We start from the raw sequence: 20,459 nt of genomic DNA on the forward strand, positions 1-20,459 counted from the left end.
TGATGGCTGAAATGTTGCTTAACTGTGAGTGGGAAGATGCTGGACTGGATGGAGGCCCTGTCCCATGGTGGGCAGGGGGTCAGGGGAGGACTGGACGCAGCAGCCAGCTGCACCGCGGGGAGAGCCTCAGAAGCTGCCACACATGGCACTTTCCGCTGTGGGCTTTCTTCACTCCCTGAACCGCCTTTGACCCTTCATGGCACCAGTGGGAACACCACTGCTGACCCCAACCTGCCCTCCTGCACCCACAATCCCTTCCAGATCATCCGGAGCCCCTAGAGTTCCCTTGGGTGGAGGTCGCACCCACCACATGGGAACCACATCTTCACCTCACCGGATCCTTTCACACAGAGGCCCAGGGAACATGGAGATGGTGCAGGCCCCGCGCCCATGACGCCACCAGCTGTGTGACACTGGGCACGTTTTGCTTGACCTGCAAGAGCTGTGATTCCCTACCTGGGAAATGGGGACCACAGCACCTGCCTCCTGGGGCTGTGCCGCAGGCCTGAGGGGACGAGGCTAGGAGCTGTAAAGCGTGGCCAGCTGGATGTCATTTGAAGAAAAGAAAAGCAAGTCTCTTAGGACAGCCACACAGCTGAGGTTGGTTATTTCACTTTATTTAGCAAACCGTCACACTATGGGCCCCACCAAACTGCTCCTCCAGCCTCCCACAAGGGTCTGCCTTGGAAAGAAGCTCAGAGGGTGAACAGGAAGGCCCAGGCTCCCCAGCTGGCCTCCTCTTCTGTCACACACACCACACAGCACAGAACAAGATCACTGCTCATGTCCTCAGATGCCCACCCCAGTGTGGTCTGGGGGCCTCCAGTGTTCAACAGCCACCTGCGGGTGTCTCGACCCAGCACCAGGCACAGACCTCCTGCTCCTGAGAGGCTGGCATAGGGCAAGGGCCTCTGCACCCAGCTGTGGGGATGTCAAACCCTTTTCCCCAGCCCTGAAGCCTGTCCCCACTGGGCAAGAAGCAAAATGTACGAAAATACTTCTTTAATTATTTCTTTGAAATGGTTAAGAAATAAGGTCATCTTATTTTTCTTTTATAATCCGAGTTAAAAAAAAAAGTTCACATTAGCGCCAGGGCCCTTCCCCAAATCGAGCGCCCGCTGCTCAGTAGAAACGCTTGTTCCGCTCCTGCCTCTTCTGAAACACCACGGCCCCCACCACAGCACACACGATGATGCCCAGGAGGGCGCAGAGCAGCAGCAGGAACACCCGCCACCCCGTCAGGGGCCCGCTGCGGAAGTTCCCCGTCGGGTCGTCCACGTTGTCTGAGGGAGGAGAGAGGGGGGAATGAGAGGCCGGACAGGCTCCCAGGAGATGGCGGAGCAGGGCAACAGCCCGTTTAGGCCCCCACACCCACCCTAGAGGCGTCAGCTGTGGCCTGCTCACACCGCACCAGTGAGGGGCAGGGGCATGCACAGAGATTGTCCAACCTCACTGGGACCAAGGTTCCCAGGGATCAAGGCTCCCAGGGATCCAGGCTGAGGTGCTTTCTGCTACAAGAAACTGGTGAACACTGGACTCCTGGGGTCTCCTTGACAGCCTGAGTCTGCCTGAGACGGGCCCAGGACCTGCTTTCACAAGCCCACTCCCAGCCCAATGCAGTGGTCTGAGGTCCCCATCTGAAGAAACACAGCCCTGGCCACAGGCTGCCCTCAATCACATCTGGATGCGTTCGGTTTCTCCCAGGGCCCCGACCCCCAACCCCCATCCTTCTGCTTTGACCCTCTTACCCCAATGGGTCCACCCAACTGAAAACGAGTTAACCCCTGCTTGGCCAGCTGCATGGGGTTGCTGGGTGGGCTAGAGCAGATGATGTGTCCGAAAACCCTCGGCAGCAGAAAGCCTTCAACCAAAGGTCGCAAAACTGGTCTATGGCAGGATTTGTTTGGCCCCCAAAACATTTAAAAGCAATTTGAATCTTAGAAAAGTGAGATGTCACATAAAATGTTGGGTTCCACTGGTGCTCTATCACCCGCTGGGCCCACATGCACAACTTTGGAGCCCCTGGGATAGATTTCGCCACACACACACACAGGGGCCTCACTTCCCGCACGAGAACCCTTGCTCCATGAGGACGAAGTGGTGGCTGACTAGTACTCTGGGAAGAACTCAGGCTTGGGGTTTTGCCAAAACTCAAGTTCACATCTTGCCTTTTTACCTCTTTCTAGCTGAGGAAACCTGAGGATCAGCTCTCCCAGCAGTCACAAGACCTACTTCCACGCCGTTCACTGAGGCCGCGCACTGAGGTATCAGAGTGCCCCACGCACCACCCACACCAACAAACAGCCCCTCTGGCTTCACTGGCCGTTATCCCAGCACTGAGTGCAGGAGGATGCAGACACCAGGTGCCCACACACCTGCTCATGAGCACTATTTGCTGATCCAAGGGCCTGGCTGGACCAGGGAAGGGCAGATGGACCCCGGGCACTTGCCCGAGCCGGCCCAGGCCCCACCGGGAGGGGCTGCAAGTGCATACCTTTGGGCGACTTGAGCAAGTTGACGCTGGGCTCGATCTTGGTCCAGTCAATGTTCTCCTCGTCAGGCGTGTGCTCCACCATCAGCTGGAACAGCTTCATGGAGATGATGTCATGATTGTCTGCAGGATGAGAGTTAGCTTCTAAGGGGCCTGAAGACGCTTCGGCGCACGTGGCCCAACGACCACCCCCACCACCACATAAAGTGGCCAGGTTCCCTGGGGAGAACCCAGTAGCCCCCAGCAGGCAGCATTCCAGGGGCTGGAACACCTCCAGAACTCAGCAACAAGAAACCTGGAAGGAGGCAGAGCAGACAGGAAAAAGTAGGAGTTTTACAATGAAAATCATTGGGTCTAATCCTGGCTCTGCTGTCCTCTTTGAGGCTCAGTTTCCTCATTTGTAAATGCAGGTGGTAATCTCCATCTTGCATGGTTATCAAGGCATATAAATGAGAAAGTACAGACAAGGCACAGGCGTATTGCTTGCAGATAGTATGTCTTTGAAAACAGAACCAGATAAGGACCCACACATTGTTCTATGACTGGTTGAGAAGCCTGATCCTCCCAAGGGCAGGCAGCCCCCAGACATTCCTGTCACAGAGACCCAAATACAGAATGCGGACAAACGACTTGGCAGCCAGCTGAAAGCTCAGCCAGACACACAGTCAAGCGACTGTACCTGAGGAGACTTGAGAAAGGCCTGGGTCCAACTAGTATGGGCAGGAGAGAACCTCTAAATGACACTGACAATAACTGATCAACCCATTTTTGAGATGGGGAGGTTGAGGCTCCGAACCAAGACAAGGGTCCCGGTCAAGGACCTGACTCCAGCTATCAGCTCAGCTAACTGACTAGAATTTGAGGAAAGGTCCAGAAAAGGGAGAGCCTAAAGAGCAAGGACCCCCGTGGCCGGATTGGGCAGAGCCCAGCCATACCTGACACCAGTATGCACAGCCCCTGGAAGCCCAGGGACAAGCATGGACTCTGGAGTCAGGCATCAGGTAGGTCCCATCTGAGCTCTGCCGTTCCCTGGGTGCATGAACTTGACAAGATCCCTTCAACTCCCAAATGCCCAATGGTCCCAGGTGTATAAAATGGGAAAGAGACGGCTACCTATCTAAGAACACACCACGTGCCTTTATGCATGCGATGCCTGACGGGAGGCTGGCGTGCACAACCCTCCAACTAATGGTCGGACACTACTGTGTGCATGGCTCCCTCCATTGCCCTTCCCGGGGCCTCTCTAAACAACCTTAGAGAATATCCACCTGCCACAGATCTGGCTCTGTTCCCAGAACCTTCTCATGACACCTGCTGAAACACTGTCAGATGGAATTCCAAGTAACCCAGAGGAGGGCTGTAGTGAATCCACAGATGGAACAAGACGGGCCATGAGCTGGTAATTACTGAAGCTGGTTAACAGCAACAAGGGGCTTATTAGACCACCTCCCCTCTTATGGGTATTTAGTGGAATTTCCACATTAAAAACTTAAAAACAAACCCCCCCCTCCGCCCCGCAAAATAGACACTGGGACAGGGTGGACCCAGGTATTTGCATGGTGAAGGGCAGGCTCCTGAACGGTGCTGGCTCACAGGCCCTGGAAACATCTGTCCTGACAATAAACAAGCCTCTGACTAGTTCTCCACACTGCTTCCTAGCTCTGGTAGGCAGGAGCCAGCCCCAGGCTTGGTGCCTCCCAAGGGCCTTGAGAAGGGACTAAGGACCAAGGCCAAAGGCCACCATCAAGTGCCACCCAGGCCTGGTGGCCCCAAGAGGCCTGTGTAGGCAGGCAGCATCCCAATGCTTACAGCATGCACCGTGGGCCAAACAAGACAGAGCCCTGACTCTGTGGAGCTTACAATTCAGTGAGGGGGACACAGATAATGAAATAAATTACATGGCAGATTCCAGGATGGTTAAGTGCTATGAAGAAAAATAAAGCTAGGAAAGGTGATGGGAAGTGTGCAGGGGACTGGGATGTGTGTATGCGACTTTAAATGAGGGAATCAGGGACAGTCCCACTGAGGAAGTGACATCTGGGCAAGACCTGGAGAAGCCAAGGGAGAGATGCAAGCACAAAGGCCCAAGGCAGGAGGGCAGGGGTGGGTCTGAAGAGCGGCTAGGGGCAGTGTCACCAGGGAGCAGGGAGGATGAGCCAGAGGGAAGGGGGTGGGAAGGCGGCACACAGGCTTGGCAGTGTGCCGCTGGGAGGGAGGTGGGAGGAGCAGCTCTGCTGCTGTGCTGGGAGAAACTGTTGGGGCTGGCGTGGGAAGAGGGACCCCCGGGAAGCTCCTGTGGTTGTCCGAGTGAGGGAGGATGGTGGCCCGGACGTGCCAGCAGTAGAGGAAGGGAGAAAAGTGGTCTGAGGCAGGGAGAAGACAAAGCCAGCAGGACCAGCCAACGGATGAGAGGTGACGTGTGAGAGAAAATGCAGAGACCAGAATGATACCAAGGTGTTTTGACCTGAGCAACTACAAGGACAGAGGTTCGTTTCTATCTCTGGCTGTGGGTGTGTGAAGGCTGAGAGGCCTGCTTGGCACCAGGCGGAGATGCTGAGCAGGATGCTGGTGACACAGGTCTGGAGATGGAAATCTGGGGGTCCACTGCATCCAGATTCAAAGCACCCCAGCCCCTAGAGGACAGAGAGAGATGGCGGTGAGGGACTGCTCATGGATATGGGAAAAGGAGGAAGAAAACCAGGCAAGCGTGGAATCAAATGAAGGAAGGTCAGAAGGAAAGGGACTGGCTGTGTCACAAGCTCCCAAAGTACCAGGGAAGGTCAGACTGAGACTTCACACCTCGCTCAGCCCACACACTCACCAGACAGGTCGCCGGTGCCGGCTGAGGCTCCAAAGTAGTAGCCAGTGGGCAGGCGCACGCCCGTGATGTCAATGCAGTTCTTCCACTCGTTCTTGTCCTCCAGGTCAGTCATCACCTGCGGCCGACCAGCAGGTCAAGGGCAGCCTGGGGCCGGCCTGCCCACCTTCCCGAGCCCCCCCAGAGCCGCCCCTCCCGCCCGCTCACCGTCAGGCGACCCCGGGAGTAGCGCACGGCCAGGAAGGTGTCGTGATCGCGGTTGCGGAAGTCAGCCGTGCAGCCTGCCAGCTCGGTCCAGCGGCCATCCTTGCTGTGGTCGTAGGACAGGGAGCCATTGTTCACCATCACGGAGATGTACGGAAACACACGCTGAAACAACACACGGGTTACTCTGAGGCCAGCCCAGCCCAGCCCGTGGGAGGCCGCAGGGCACCCACCACCCTGATCCCTGGAGGCTCCTCTCATGCAGGGACCAGGGAGAAGTCCCGTTCTGCTCTGCAGGAGAGCAGGGGCCTACCTCTGTGGTCTCATCATTGGGATATGTGTCCAGGAAGATGGCTAAGCCATGGAAGTTGTCTTTGCTTCCAAACACAGGCCCTGGAATTAGAAGGAGATGCTCCTGTAACGGGAGAAACTGGAGTTGTCCCATGGATACCTGAAGGACAAAGTAATGCCAGCATGGGTGGGTTAATCTGTGGTCATTCTCCCAGGAAAGAGAAGGGATCTTTAAGTGGGGGTGGGGTGGGGGACTAGAGGGTGGTCTCAGGGGTGTGGCAGAGAGGACTCAAGTTTGAAGCCTGAACTGTGAAGGAACAGCACCTGCCTATGTGCTCTGAGGTGTCAGGTGACAAGGGGATACCCAACCTGTGAAAAACAGGTGGCCATTACTGTAAGAACCATCCCTTAACCCTTCTGTCCAAGGCCAGACAGCAAACATTTTAGGCTTTGTGGGCTACAGATGGTCTCTGTCACACAGTCTTCCTTGTTTTATCCTTTTTAAAATGGTAGAGGGACTTCCCTGGTGGTCCAGTGGGTAAGACTCCGTGCTCTCAATGCAGGGGGCCCAGGTTCGATCCCTGGTTGGGGAACTAGAACCTGCATGCATGCCACAACTAAGAAGTCCACATGCTGCAACTAAAGATCCCCCGTGCTGCAACTAAGACCTGGCACAGCCTAAATAAATAAATAAAATAAAATAAAATAAAATAAAATGGTAGAATGGTAAAACCATTATTAGCTGGTATAGAACACCAGGCCACAATGGGGCACAGAGTTGAGCCACAGGGTCATCTTCTAAAAGGACGCTCCCTTCAGTTGCCCCCAGGTCCCAGGTTTCCTCAAAGAGGAGCAGCAGCGCCCTAACAAGGGGTGCAGAGTGGAGGATCCTTGGCCACAGATGCACAGGTCCCACCTGTGCGAGCGCCACCCTACCTGGCACCAGGCGGTCCCGGGTATACCACAAGGCAATGCCATCACCATGGAGATTCTTCTTCCCTGCGCCATGGACTTTGAAGTGAACGTGCATCTCCCAGTCCTTGAGGAAGCAAGGCTAGAGGGAGAGCAGAGAGGGCTGTTCAGAGCTCCCCAGCTTGTCTGCCAGATGGAGGTGACCGGGCACAGACCCTGCACCGAGATGACACTCAGAACAGGGCCAGGCAGCAGGGTCATGAGTGTCACTGACCAACAGACCCCCCAGCATTCTCAGCAGGGAGAAAGGGGCTGCTGGGCCTCCCAGGTCGGGAGTGGGAGGCCACAGAGTATCCCAAGGCTGCTGAGGCAGCTTTTTAACAGAATAAGGGAGTTCCATAAGCACTTACAGTTCAAGATCAAGATATTAAAGATACTAAAAGAGGAAAGATAAGTTGCAAAACAGTATCAGCACTATGTGCTCATTTTTGAAAAAGAAATTAGCATATGTGTAGAGAAAGAAGGAACTGAAAGAAATATGAACCAACATTAATGAAAGCTAACTCTGGGAGGGGAATGTCTACTTTCTATGTCTGAATCTTCTGTATTGAACATATTACTTCTGTAATTAGAAAAAACTCAAATGAAAAATAAAAACCCTATGTCCCATTGTGGGTGATCTGGCTTGTGCATCACTGATTTACCAGATTCACTGTTCTGGGCCTGGGCACCAGGAGCCCAGGTGAGGAGACCTGGCCCCTGAGAACAAAGGGTTTGCAGGCACCTGCACTACAGCCTGACACAGTGTGAAGTCAGCCCTCCCAGTTCTTGACAGTTCATTGGCTCTGGGAGACCCTGAAGATTCTGGAGGGGGCAACTGTGAGGTGATAAGAACCAGGTCTCAAGGACATATGGGCACGGAATCTAAGTCCAAGACCTGCTGAGGGGATGGAAGGCCTGGTGAACCAGTCTTGCTTTGGACTGAGACGACAAAAACTGCAACTGAAAAGTAAGAATGAATGAGAAAGGCCTCCCAGGGATTGTAGCTCAGCTATGAGTCCTCACAATCCCTGAAATTAGACTAAACAGACGCACCCAAGCCTCACATTTCAGCAAAAAAAATCTTGCAAACACAGGGGCTTCCCTGGTGGCGCAGTGGTTAAGAATCCGCCTGCCAATGCAGGGAACACGGGTTCAAGCCCTGGTCCGGGAAGATCCCACGTGTCACGGAGCAACTAAGCCTGTGCGCCACAACTACTGAGCCTGTGCTCTAGAGCCCACAAGCCACAACCACTGAGCCCGTGAGCCACAACTACTGAAGCCCACGCACCTAGCCCGTGCTCCGCAACAAGAGAAGCCACCGCAATGAGAAGCCTGCGCACTGCAACAAAGAGTAGCCCCCGCTCGCCCGTAACTAAAGAAAGCCCGCACACAGCAACAAAGACCCAATGCAGCCAAAAATAAATAAATAAATTCATTAAAAAAAAGAAAAAAGTTATCTTTCATTCTTCAGGGAGAAGAAAAGTGATCCGGATCCAGACGTAAAGTCAGAGATTCACGAAGGAATGAAGAACAATGACTAAAGTAGATATGAGACTAAAAATCTAAATAAATATTTGACTGCATAAAACAATAATGCTTTGTGTGATTTAAAACAGAAAGATTAATAACAATGGGGTAAAAAGAGTTAAAGTGCTCTAAAAGCCTTGCATTGTCCTGGAAGGAGTTAGAAGTACGCGTTATCATTAGACTTTGGTAAAACATGTGTGCTTTAAACTCCAGAGAAACCATTAAAATATTGGGAAATAAGCACAGAACTTTCAACCTAATAGAAGAGGAAAAGTGTAATAAAAATTAGCCAACCCAAAAGAAGCCAAGACCCGAGAGAAGAATGAACAGAGAACAGTCAGTACAAACAGAAAGTGAATAGTAAGATGGCAGATTAAACCCAAATAAACGTATCAGTAATCTTACTAAATGTAGATAGACTAAATGCTGGTAAGGGTACACATGATCTCCCTGTATTATTTTTCCTTCTTCTTTTTTTTAATGAAGTACAGTTCATATACAATATTAGTTTCATGTGCACCACACAGGGATTGATATTTATATACATTACGAATTGATCACCACAATAAGTCTAGTAACTATCTGTCACCATAGAAAGTTACTGTAATATTACTGACCACATTCCCTATGCTGTACATTACATCCCCATGACTTATCTTAATCTCTGTATTTTTTCTTACAACTGCATGTGAATCTACAATTATCTCAAAATAAAAAGTTTAATTTTAAAAATAAATAACAGATCAAAGACTTAAACTTAAGAGCTAAATCTACAAAACTCTTTAGAAAAAACAATGGGGGAAAATCTTCACAACACCAGATTTAGCAATAATTTTCTAGATATTACACCAAAGCACAGACAACAAAAAAATCAAATTGGACTTCATCAAAATTAAAACCTTTTACACGTCAAAGAACATGAAGAGAATGAAAAGACAATCCACAGACTGAGAGAATATATTTCCAAATCATATATAATGTCCAGAATATATAGAAAACTCCTGAAACTCAACAAAAAACCCAATTCAAAAATGGGCAAAGGACTTGGATACACATTTTTTCATAGAAGAATATATACAAATGGCTAATAAGCACATGAAAAGACGCTCAACATCATTAGTCATTAGAGAAATGCAAATCAAAACCACAAGATACCACTCTACACCCATTCGGATGGCTATCATCAAAAAACTGGAAAGGGTCAGACTGAGACTTCAGTCTGACCATTCACTAAATCAGGGGGTGGCGCAGTGGTTGAGAGTCTGCCTGCCAATGGAGGGGACGCAGGTTCGAGACCTGGTCTGGGAGGATCCCACATGCCACAGGGCAAATGGGCCCGTGAGCCACAACTGCTAAGCCTGTGCGTCTGGAGCCTGTGCTCCACAAAAAGAGAGGCCGCGACAGTGAGAGGCCCGCGCACCGCGATGAAGAGTGGCCTCTGCTTGCCGCAACTAGAGAAAGCCCTCGCACAAAAACGAAGACCCAACACAGCCAAAAATAAATAAATAAATAAATTTTTTTTAAAAAAGGAAAATAAGTATTGTAAAGATGTGGAGAAATTGGAACCCTGATGCACTGCTGGTGAGAATGTAAAATGGTGTGGTTGCTATGGAAAACAGTTTGGTGGTCCTCAAAAAGTTAAACAAAGAGTTACCATATGACCCAGCAATTCCATTTCCTAGTTATTTACCAAAAAAAAAGTGAAAACAACCATCTACGTCCACCCATGTACGTAGCAACACTGTTCACAATAGCCAAAAGGTGGAAACCACCCAGTGTCCACCAACAGATGAACGGATAAACAAAATGTGGTGTGCGCGCGCGCGCGCGCACACACACACACACACACACACACACACACACAATGTTATTTAGCCATAAAAAGGAATGAAGTACTAACACATGCTACAACATGGATGAACCTTGCAGATATTATGCTAAGTGAAATAAGCCAGATATAGACAAATATATTATGATTCCATTTATGTGAGATACCTAGAAGAGTCAAATTCAGAAACAGAAAGTAGAATAGTGGTTACCAGGGGCTGTGGGGAGGCAGGGAACGGGGAGTTAGTGTTTAATGAGTACAGTTTCAGTTTGGGATGATGAAAAAGTTCTGGAGATAGATGGTGGTGATGGTTGCACAACAAGGTCAATGTACTTAATGCCACTAAACTGTACACTTGAAAGCGGTTAAGGGACTTCCCTGGTGGCGCAGTGGTTAAGAATCCGTCTGCCAATGCAGGGGACACAGGTTCAAGCCCTGGTCCGGGAAGATCCCACATACTGCGGAGCAACTAAGCCCGTGCACCACAACTACTGAGCCTGAGCTCTAGAGCCCGTGAGCCACAACTACTGAGGCTGCGTGCCACAAATACTGAAGCCTGCGAGCTGTAACTACTGAAGCCTGCACGCTACAACTACTGAAGCCCACATGCCTAGAGCCTGTGCACCACAACAAGAGAAGCCACGGCAATGAGAAACCTGCGCACCACAATGAAGAGTAGCCCCTGCTTGCCGAGAAAGCCCTGCACAGCAACAACGACCCAATGCCGCCAAAAATAAATAAATAAATTTTTTTAAATTATAAAAAGAAAAGTGGTTAAGATGGTAACTTTTATGTCATTCTATGTTACAATAAAAATATTTTGAGAAATTTTATTTTCTTTTTCATGCAGATACATATTTACAGTAATCAAAGTATTTACATTTTTTACAGTATTTACATTTTTTTAAATATTGAAGATTGATTTACAATGTTAATTTCTGCTGTCCAGCAAAGTGACTCAGTTATACAGATATATATATTCTTTTTCATATTATTTTCCATTATGGGTTATCATAGGATATTGAATATAGTTCCCTGTGCTGTACAGTAGGACTTTGTCATTTATCCATCCTATATATAATAGTTTGCATCTGCTAATCCCAAACTCCCAATCCTTCCCTCCCCCACCCTCTTCCCCCTTGGCAACCACAAGTCTGTTCTCTATATCGGTGAGTCTCTTTCTGTTTCATAAATATGTTCATTTGTGTCATATTTTAGATTCTACATATAATTGATGTATTTGTTTTTCTCTGTCTGACTTGCTTCACTTAGTATGATCATCTCTAGGTCCATCCATGTTGCTGCAAATGGCATTACTTCCTTCTTTTTTGTAGCTGAGTAATATTCCATTCTATATCCACATCCTTATCCATTCATCTGTCGATGGACATTTAGGTTGTTTCCGTCTCTTGGCTATTGTAAATAGTACTGCAATGAACACTGGAGTGCATGTATCTTTTCAAATTAGAGTTTTATCTGGATATATGCCCAGGAATGGGATTGCCAGATCATATGGAAAATCTATTTTTAGTTTTTTGAGGAATCTCTATACTGGCTGCACCAATTTACATGCCCACCAACAGTGTAAGAGGGTTCCCTTTTCTCCACACCCTCTCCAGCATTTATTATTTGTAGACTTTTTAATGATGGCCATTCTGACCGGTGTGAGGTGGTACCTCACTGCAGTTTTGATTTGCATTTCTCTAATAATCAGAGATGATGAGCATCTTTTCATGTGCCTATTGGCCATCTGTATGTCTTCTTTGGAGAAATGTCTATTTAGGTTTTCTGCTCTTTTTTTTTTCGCGGTACGCAGGCCTCTCACTGTTGTGGCCTCTCCCGTTGCGGAGCACAGGCTCTGGACGCGCAGGCTCAGCGGCCACGGCTCACAGGCCTAGCCACTCCGTGGCATGTGGGATCTTCCCAGACCGGGGCACAAACCCACGTCCCCTACATTGGCAGGTGGACTCTCAACCACTGCGCCACCAGGGAAGCCCTCTGCTCATTTTTTGATTGGGTTGGGTTTTTTTTTTGTTATGGAATTGTATGAGCTGTTTGTATATTTTGGAAATTAAGCCCTTGTCGGTCGCATCATTTGCAAATACTTTCTCCCAGTCCATAGGTTTCTTTTCATTTTGTTTATGGTTTCCTTTGCTGTGCAAAAGCTTATAAGTTTGACCAGGTCCCATCTGTTTATTTTTGCTTTTATTTCTATTGCCTTGGGAGACTGACCTAAGGAAATATTGGTAGGATTTATGTCAGAGAATGTTTTGCCTATGTTCTCTTCTAGGAATTTTATGGTGTCATGTCTTATATTTAAGTCTTTAAGCCATTTTGAGTTTATTTTTGCACATGGTGTGAGGGTGTGTTCTAACTTCATTGATTGCAGCTGTATTGCAGCTGTCTAACTTTCCCAACACCACTTGCTGAAGAGACTGTCTTTTCCCCATTGTATATTCTTGCATCCTTTGTGGTGACCATTACATTTAAAAAAACTGTCCCAATGCCATTGAGTATCGTACTGAAGACAATGGTTTAAAATATTAAAGTATTTAAAAGTAAAAAACAATAAAAGGTTAAATGGTAAATTTTATGTTATTGTATTTTACCACAATAAAAATAAATGAATAACTGTCCAAAAGCCTAATTTTATGCTGTTTACAGGAGACAACTCTAAAACATAAAGAAGTGGGAAAAAGAAAAGGATAGAAAAAGATATTGCATGCAAAAACTAAGCAAAAGCAAGCTTGTGCAGCTATGCCAATAACAAAGTTTAGAAGGGGACTCTTCTTAAGAACAAAAGACTCCATTTTTCAGGAAAATTTTGGTCTCAAAATATATAAAGCAGAAACTGACAGACTACAAAGATAAAGACAAATCCATACACAGGCATTTTAATACACCTCTCCTAATAACTGATAAAAACAAGCAAAAATGTCAGAAAGATAGAGATTTGAACCCAATCAGCAAACATGACCTAAGGATCTAAATGGCACATTTCACTCAAGCAGTAAAGAATCCACATCCTTCAGAAACACACATGGAATGTTTCCCCAAAATCCTGATCATTCGAAGGACCATCTGCAAGTCTCAACAGACCTCCAAGGATTGAAATCACAGAACCTGTTCCTTGACCACGATGAAATTAAACTAGGTATCAATAACTTAAAAAATAAAGATAACTAGAAAAGCCCTCATGTATTTGAAAAAACTTAAAAACATATCTTACATACACAAAAGTCAGCCTAGAAACTAAGATTTCAAATGGGCTCTTTGGTGCCCAGGAGTTTTCTATGCCTGGGAACAATGCACTGAGAATAAGACTCCAAGCTGGTGGGAGGTGTGCCTCTGAGAAGGGCAACGATGCACTGGAAGGTGGGAAAGGAAAACCTCCCCTCCTGTCCCTGGCATGTTTGCAGGGAGATCAGTTTCAGGAAAGAGTACACATGGAAGTTGAGGACCTAGAAGACCTAGACCTAGACCTAGACCTCCAAGACTATCCCGGCCTTAAAAAGTCTCTGTGTACTGCAGGTAAGACTGCAGAACATCAGACAGAATACTGTGATACAGACAATATAAAGAAGGATTTTAAGCAGATGAGGTACGGGCTAGAACTGATGTAGAAGTTGCTTTTGAGGGCAGAACATGACATGGCCATGGTTTTCCATCCTGGCCGCACAGCTGAGTCACATGGGGAGCTCAGAAATCTTAATGCCCTGGCCCTCCCCCAGGCCAACTAAATCAGAATCAATCATTGGCGGTCACAGACCATTTTACAGTTAGGTAGTTTCTGTGTCTTGGCTTGCAATAAAGTGAAAGGCAGACCTAATCCTTTTTTTTTTAATTGGAGTATAGTTGCTTTACAATGTTGTGTTAGTTTCTGCTGTATAGCAAAGTGAATCAATTATACGTATACATATATCCACTCTTTTTTGGATTTCCTTCCCATTTAGGTCACCATAGACCACGGAGTAGAGTTCCCTGTGCTATACAGTAGGTTCTCATTAGTTATCTATTTTATATTATCTATAGTAGTGCATATATGTCAATCCCAATCTCCCATAAGTTTGTTCTCTACATCTGTGACTCTATTTCTGCTTTGCAAATAAGTTCATCTGTACCATTTTTCTAGATTCCACATATAAGCAATATTATACGATATTTGTTTTTCTCTTTCTGACTTACTTCACTCTGTATGACAGTCTCTAGGTCTATCCACATCAAGGCAGAGCTAACCTAACAGTCAGCTGATACATTGTTAAAATTTTTGATGAAAGATCACTACATGATTTAGGGTTTATAAACCAAAGAAGTTCAAAACACTGAGTGACCCTGCTATAACAAAACTCCCTGCATCTCCATCTACTATTTAAGCAAACACAAGTTCTCAGCATTCACACAGGTAAGAACAAAAAGCAGAAGTCACGCTAAAGCTTCTCATTCTGACAATGACATCCATCCAAACAGGGGTGGGGAGATGACAGCTGGATGAGATGCATTTCAATAAATGTTTACTTTGTGTAATAATTATTCAAAAATTGTGTAATTGGGTAAGGCATTTCTTTTGATCAATTGTATACCAATGATAATTATAATAATCCCAAAGAAAATATTAAAACTTAATTTCAAGGTCCCAACAAGGTTAAAAGCTTAAATTATTACACTTATTTTATTTGCAGAGGTACATGATAGGCTAATCAGTAAAATTTTCAAGCATTAAATATACTGCATTAAGTTAAAATTCTGTGTGGGAAATGAAATGAAAATACAAGTTCAATTTTTAAAAATGATGTACAATTTGGGCTTATTCAAGTGGATCTCAAAAGGGAACCCTCCTGCACTGTTGGTGGGAATGTAAATTATACAGCCACTATGGAGAACAGTATGGAGGTTCTTTAACAAACTAAAAATAGAATTACCACATGACCCAGCAATCCCACTACTGGGCATATACCCAGAGAAAACCATAATTCAAAAAGACATATGCACCCCAATGTTCATTGCAGCACTATTTACAATAGTCAGGACACGGAAGCAATCTAAGTGTCCATTGACAGATGAATGGATAAAGATGTGGCACATATATACAATGGAATATTATTCAGCCATAAAAAGGAACGAAATCGAGTTATTTGTAATGAGGTGGATGGACCTAGAGTCTGTCATACAGAGTGAAATAAGTCAGAAAGAGAAAAACAAATACCGTATGCTAACACATATATACGGAATCTAAAAAAACAGTACTGATGAACCTAGTGGCAGGGCAGGAATAAAGACACAGATGTAGAGAATGGACTTGAGGACACAGGGCGGGAAGGGGAAGCTGGGAGGAAGTGAGAGAGTAGCATTGACATATATACACTACCATGTAAAATGGACGGCTAGTGGAAAGCTGCTGCCCAGCACAGGGAGACCAGCTCGGTGCTTTGTGACAACCTAGGGGGTGGGATAGGGAGGGTGGGAGGGAGGCTCAAGAGGGAGGGGATATGGGGATATATGTATACATATAGCTGATTCACTTTCTTATACAGCAGCAACTAACAACATTGTAAAGCAATTATACTCCAATAAAGATACCAAAAGTAAATAAATAAATAAAAGAGTGGATCTCAAATTGCAATATTTAGATTCCACTGAACAGGAGGCGGGGGAAGAAAGACAGCACAATTATATTCCAGACTGAAAAACTTGATGAAGGCAAGTACAGAATTCTCTCAGCCTGTGACACTGCCAACCACCAACTACCTCCAACCATAATTAAGTTACTGGGGACTGAACCAATTTCTAGCAGTTCCAGCACTATTTGTACCTCATTTAAAAAAAAAAAATTTTGTAATGTTATGCTGAACTCACTTCCTTGAAAAATATAAGGCTACATTATAATTTTTAAAAGTTACCAGAAAACATGGGGACTTCCCTGGCGGTCTAGTGGCTGGGACACCACGCTTCCACTGCAGAAGGCCCGGGTTCGATCCCTGGTTGGGGAACTAACATCCTGCATGCCGCACAGTGAGGCCAAAAGAAAAAGTTATCTGAAAATACATGGGACCTAATTAAACTTAAAAGCTTTTGCACAGCAAAGGAAACCATAAACAAAACAAAAAGACAATCCACAGAATGGGAGAAAACATTTGCAAACAAAGCAATGGACAAGGGATTAATCTCCAAAGTATACAAATAGATCACGCAGCTCAATATCAAAAACAAACAATACAATCAAAAAATGGGCAGAAGATCTAAATAGACGATTCTCCAAAGAAGACATACAGATGGCCAAGATGCACATGAAAAGCTGCTCAACATCACTGATTATTAGAGAAGTGCACATCAACACTAGAATGAGGGGGTGGCTGAGCAGGCAGGCAGGCGGCTAGGTGGGTGGCAGCAGCCTCTGGGCAGTAGAGGGGGCTCTGGGGTGGCACCACGGGCAAGGGTAGAGGGGCAAGTTGGCCACCACCGCTGCCGGGGGGGGGGGTTGGGGAGGAGAGCCACTTCCGGGTAGGGAGCAGGTGGGAGAAGGAAAGGCAGGCAGCCGCTCGGCTGCGGCACTCTTTAAATTTTTTGGGGTGCCGCAGAGGCGACCCCTGGAGCTGATGTTCCTGATCCCCAGGGTGACAACGGCCGCTGCCTAACCTGGAAAGAAGAATGCCAGCTCCTGAGCAGGCCTCATTGGTGGAGGAGAGGCAACCACAGACCCATCAGGAAGCTGCCTCCACTGGCCCAGGCATGGAACCCGAGACCACAGCTACCACTATTCTAGCTTCCATGAAGGAGCAGATAACCCTGCATGTTGAAGAAAGTTGGAAACCTATCATGATTTTTGTTATGTAATTCCTTGATGGCCTCAGATGACTTCAAAATTTTATCTTTTGGCAAAGAATAGTATTCTGAATGGATGTTTTGTTGGAGAAAGCAAAAGGGGTTCTGGTTTCTCGAGAAAGAAGAAACCTACTTCTGCTCAAGGGCTACCTCTTTTGTGAAGCCATGTTCACCCCAGCCTGAAGTCAACAAGTCAACTCTCTCCTGATCTTCTTTGGCACTTTATACCACTGCTCTCTTATCATATGCTCCTTTGAATGATGATATAATAAAAAGCTACCTAAGGATAAAAAAAAAACAAAAAAAACTACAATGAGGTATCACCTCACACCAGTCAGAATGGCCATCATCAGAAAGTCTACAGGGACTTCCCTGGTGGCGCAGTGGTTAAGACTCCATGATCCCAATGCAGGGGGCCCAGATTCAATCACTGGTCAGGGGAACTAGATCCCACATGCATGCCGCAACTAACAGTTCTCATGCCACAACTAAAAGACCCAGCGCAACCAAATAAATAACTATTAAAAAAAAAAGTCTATAAACAATAAATGCTGGAGAGGGTGTGGAGAAAAGGAAACTCTCCTACACTGTTGGTGGGAATGTAAACTGGTACAACCACTATGGAGAACAGTATGCAGGTTCCTTAAAAAACTAAAAATAGAACTACCATATGATCCAGCAATCCCACTACTGGGCATATACCCAGACAAAACTCTAATTTGAAAAGATACATGCACCCCAATGTTCACTGAAGCACTATTTAAAATAGTGAAGACATGGTAGCAACCTAGATGTCCACTGACATGGATAAAGAAAATGTGGTACATATATACAATGGAATATTACTCAGCCATAAAAAAGAATGAAATAATGCCATTTGCAGCAACATGGATAGACCTAGAGATTACCACACTAAGTGAAGTAAGTCAGACAGAGAAAGACAAACATCATATGATATCACTTCTATGTGAAATGTAAAAAAAAAAAAAAAAGATACAAATGAACTTATTTACAAAACAGAAACAGACTCACAGACTTTGAAAACAAGCTTATGGTTACCAAAGGGGAAACGTGGGGGAGGGATAAATTAGGAGTTTGGGATTAACAAATACACACTACTGTATATAAAATAAACAACAAGGACCTACTGTATAGCACAGGGGACTCTACTTAATATTCTGTAATAACCTCTATGGGAAAAGAATCTGAAAAAAGAATGTATATATGTATATGTATAAATGAATCACTTTGCTGTACACCTAAAACTAACACAACATTGTAAATCAACTATATTCCAATATAAAATAAAATTTTTTAAAAAATTTATATGACAGAAAAATGTGACAGAATGTGACTCCGGGGGAAATAGTTAATGAAGTACTCTCTGAGTGGGTGGCACTCGAGCTGAGACTTAACAGATAAGAAGAAACCAAGCAAGCATGAAGAGACTGGAGACAGTGTCCCAGACAGAGGTAACAAGTGCAAAGGTCCTGAGGCAAGAAGGCAGCCAGAGAGGGTGGAACAAAATTAACAGAGCTAATGACTGGAAATGTCAGGCACTAGAGGCCGGACTGTGCAGACATAATGCATGTTTGTCCCTTCACAGGAGACCCCAGGCTCTGAGGATCAGAGTGAAAGCTAAACAAAGTATCCCCAGATGCCCCTAGCTGGAAGGAGAGGTGGAGCTGAGGTAACAGGCAGATGAGGCAACACAAGGACAGTGTGGGCTCTCAGAACTAAATGGGGACGTCATCCAGAAGGGACCAAAGAGCAGAGTAACAAAGAAAACTAGGACACTCGCCAACAGCTTAGGCCATGGGAACGGTTGGGATCAGGCAGGCTGAGGAAGGAGTACATTCTGCCCCCAATTATTCCCCTTTCACCCCTTTCCTGATCTTCCTTGGTGTGGAGTCTGTGCAGCAGCTGATCTTGGCCACTGCTTATATATGACACACCAGTGACACCTGAGGCTCCCAAACCTCTACAGCAAAGGTCACAGAAACTAAACTGCCCATGAGTCCACTGATGACTAGACCCTCAATCAAGCACTAAGGAAGGGGACTGAGTCTGCAAGTATTTCTAAGGGGTTCCTCCACTGTCCAGGCTGGGTCAAGTGTAGCAAATGAATTGCTGGGCTTGGAAATGAGACCGATCAGAGTTTAAACGTTGTTTATGCCATTCGCTGTCTGTTAGCTCTGCAAAAACTCAGGATAGCCATCTACATCAGTCTGTTTGAGAATTAAGTGCGATAAGGCACGTTGAAGTCAGTGCCTAACACACAAAAAATACCCAATGAAGACCCCACTCGTTCCACTTATCCCACTAATGAGAGGGTTCAGTTCAGGCAGATGACAGCCCCACTACTTACTGGCTATGTGATTTTGGGGAAGGCACTTTCAACTCTGAGTCTTAGCTTCTTAGTCAGTGAAACAGAGATAACATCAGTTACTTCACATGGCTTTTGAAGGAACGAAGTAAGAAGAGTGTACGAAATGTCAAGCACAGCTCCTTACACATGGTTACTTCAATTGTCATTACCTGTTATTACTGGCGGGTGTGACCAAGATGGGGAAGGGGACGGAGGAGGGAAGGGCGGCATTCAAACTAAGCTCAGGTCTAGGCTGCTGACTGCAGTGGCTTACTTAATGCTCTGCCTAGCCTCTTGGGAACCACTCACCAGGTGGTTCCAGATAGAGCCCTCTTTGCTGCGCTCGTCAGGGGTCAGACGCACGTACTGGCTCGTGAGCATTGTGCTGCCTTGGAAGTCCCAGAGGAGCGTGGAGCTGGAACCGACCCCTGTGGGCAGAGACACGGGCACAGACAGGTGCGTAAAAGGCCAGGCCAGGACTCGCTTTGCCAGAGGCAGAGAACCCACATAACTGCTCTGACCAGGATAAAGGGCACCCCTTCCCCAACCCCATCCAGCCTCGCCCTCACCCTGAACTCATTCCCGCCCCAGGCCTCACCGTGGTAGGGCTTGATAAGCGAATGCTCCCGTTTGAGGTGTTCACTGTTGCCGTCAGTTATATCGGCAGCCACCGGCCCCAGAAACAGGAGAAAAAGTAGAAGTGTAGTGGGGCCAGGGCCGGGGCCGGGAAGCCCAGGCCTCCCCGGGCATCGCCGGCCCCAGCCCCAGCGCCAAACCCAGCCTGCCGCCGCCACCGCCGCCGCCGCCATTCTCCGTTCCTCTCGACCACTTCCGTCTTAGGACTTCCGCCTTCCGGGTGTTCCATCTAATAGCCTCCGGCCGGAAGCCCTCCAACCCTAGTGTCACCTGGGAACTGCCAGCAAAAGTAAAGCCTCGCTGCCGTGGAGACGGCGGCTGTATTTGCTGAGCAGCCTCCCATCCTGGTCGAGTGCCTTGGCGGCTGCGAGGCACCTGTCAGCCAGCCTCAGCAGTGGGTTCTTATGAGCGACAAGAGCAGCAACCAATCATGGAACAGCACTTTCGGCTTGTGGGCCAACGGGGAGCAGAGGGATGATTTGTGTCGGCGGGCAGCGCGAGGGTCGTCTGTGAAGTGGGGCAT

At 46.9% G+C, this 20,459-nt stretch overlaps 1 protein-coding gene across 1 annotated transcript; it reads right to left on the reverse strand.

Moving 5' to 3' along the window:
* Positions 1 to 605: 605 nt before the first annotated feature.
* On the reverse strand, positions 606 to 20,283 carry LMAN2 (lectin, mannose binding 2). The gene is made up of 8 exons (XM_079918064.1): positions 19,899 to 20,283; positions 19,610 to 19,728; positions 6,741 to 6,858; positions 5,827 to 5,906; positions 5,517 to 5,678; positions 5,313 to 5,427; positions 2,495 to 2,614; positions 606 to 1,283 (listed from the first exon to the last, which is right to left on the reverse strand). The coding sequence occupies exons 1-8, from the start codon at positions 20,107 to 20,109 to the stop codon at positions 1,123 to 1,125; spliced, it is 1,086 nt and encodes a 361-aa protein (XP_079774190.1). The 5' UTR covers positions 20,110 to 20,283; the 3' UTR covers positions 606 to 1,122.
* Positions 20,284 to 20,459: the final 176 nt, after the last annotated feature.

The sequence above is a fragment of the Stenella coeruleoalba genome (assembly GCF_951394435.1).
Source record: "Stenella coeruleoalba genome assembly, chromosome: 3".
Classification (NCBI taxonomy): Eukaryota; Metazoa; Chordata; class Mammalia; order Artiodactyla; family Delphinidae; genus Stenella; species Stenella coeruleoalba.

Bases quoted from the DNA above. Each gene is read 5' to 3' on its own strand.
- LMAN2 (XM_079918064.1), bottom strand. From the start codon at position 20,109: ATGGCGGCGGCGGCGGTGGCGGCGGCAGGCTGGGTTTGGCGCTGGGGC. The intron at 5,428-5,516 runs GTGAGCGGGCGG...GGTCGGCCGCAG, and splicing joins ACTCCCGGGGTCGCCTGACG to GTGATGACTGACCTGGAGGA. The intron at 1,284-2,494 runs GTATGCACTTGC...CTCCTCCCTCAG, and splicing joins CTTGCTCAAGTCGCCCAAAG to ACAACGTGGACGACCCGACG.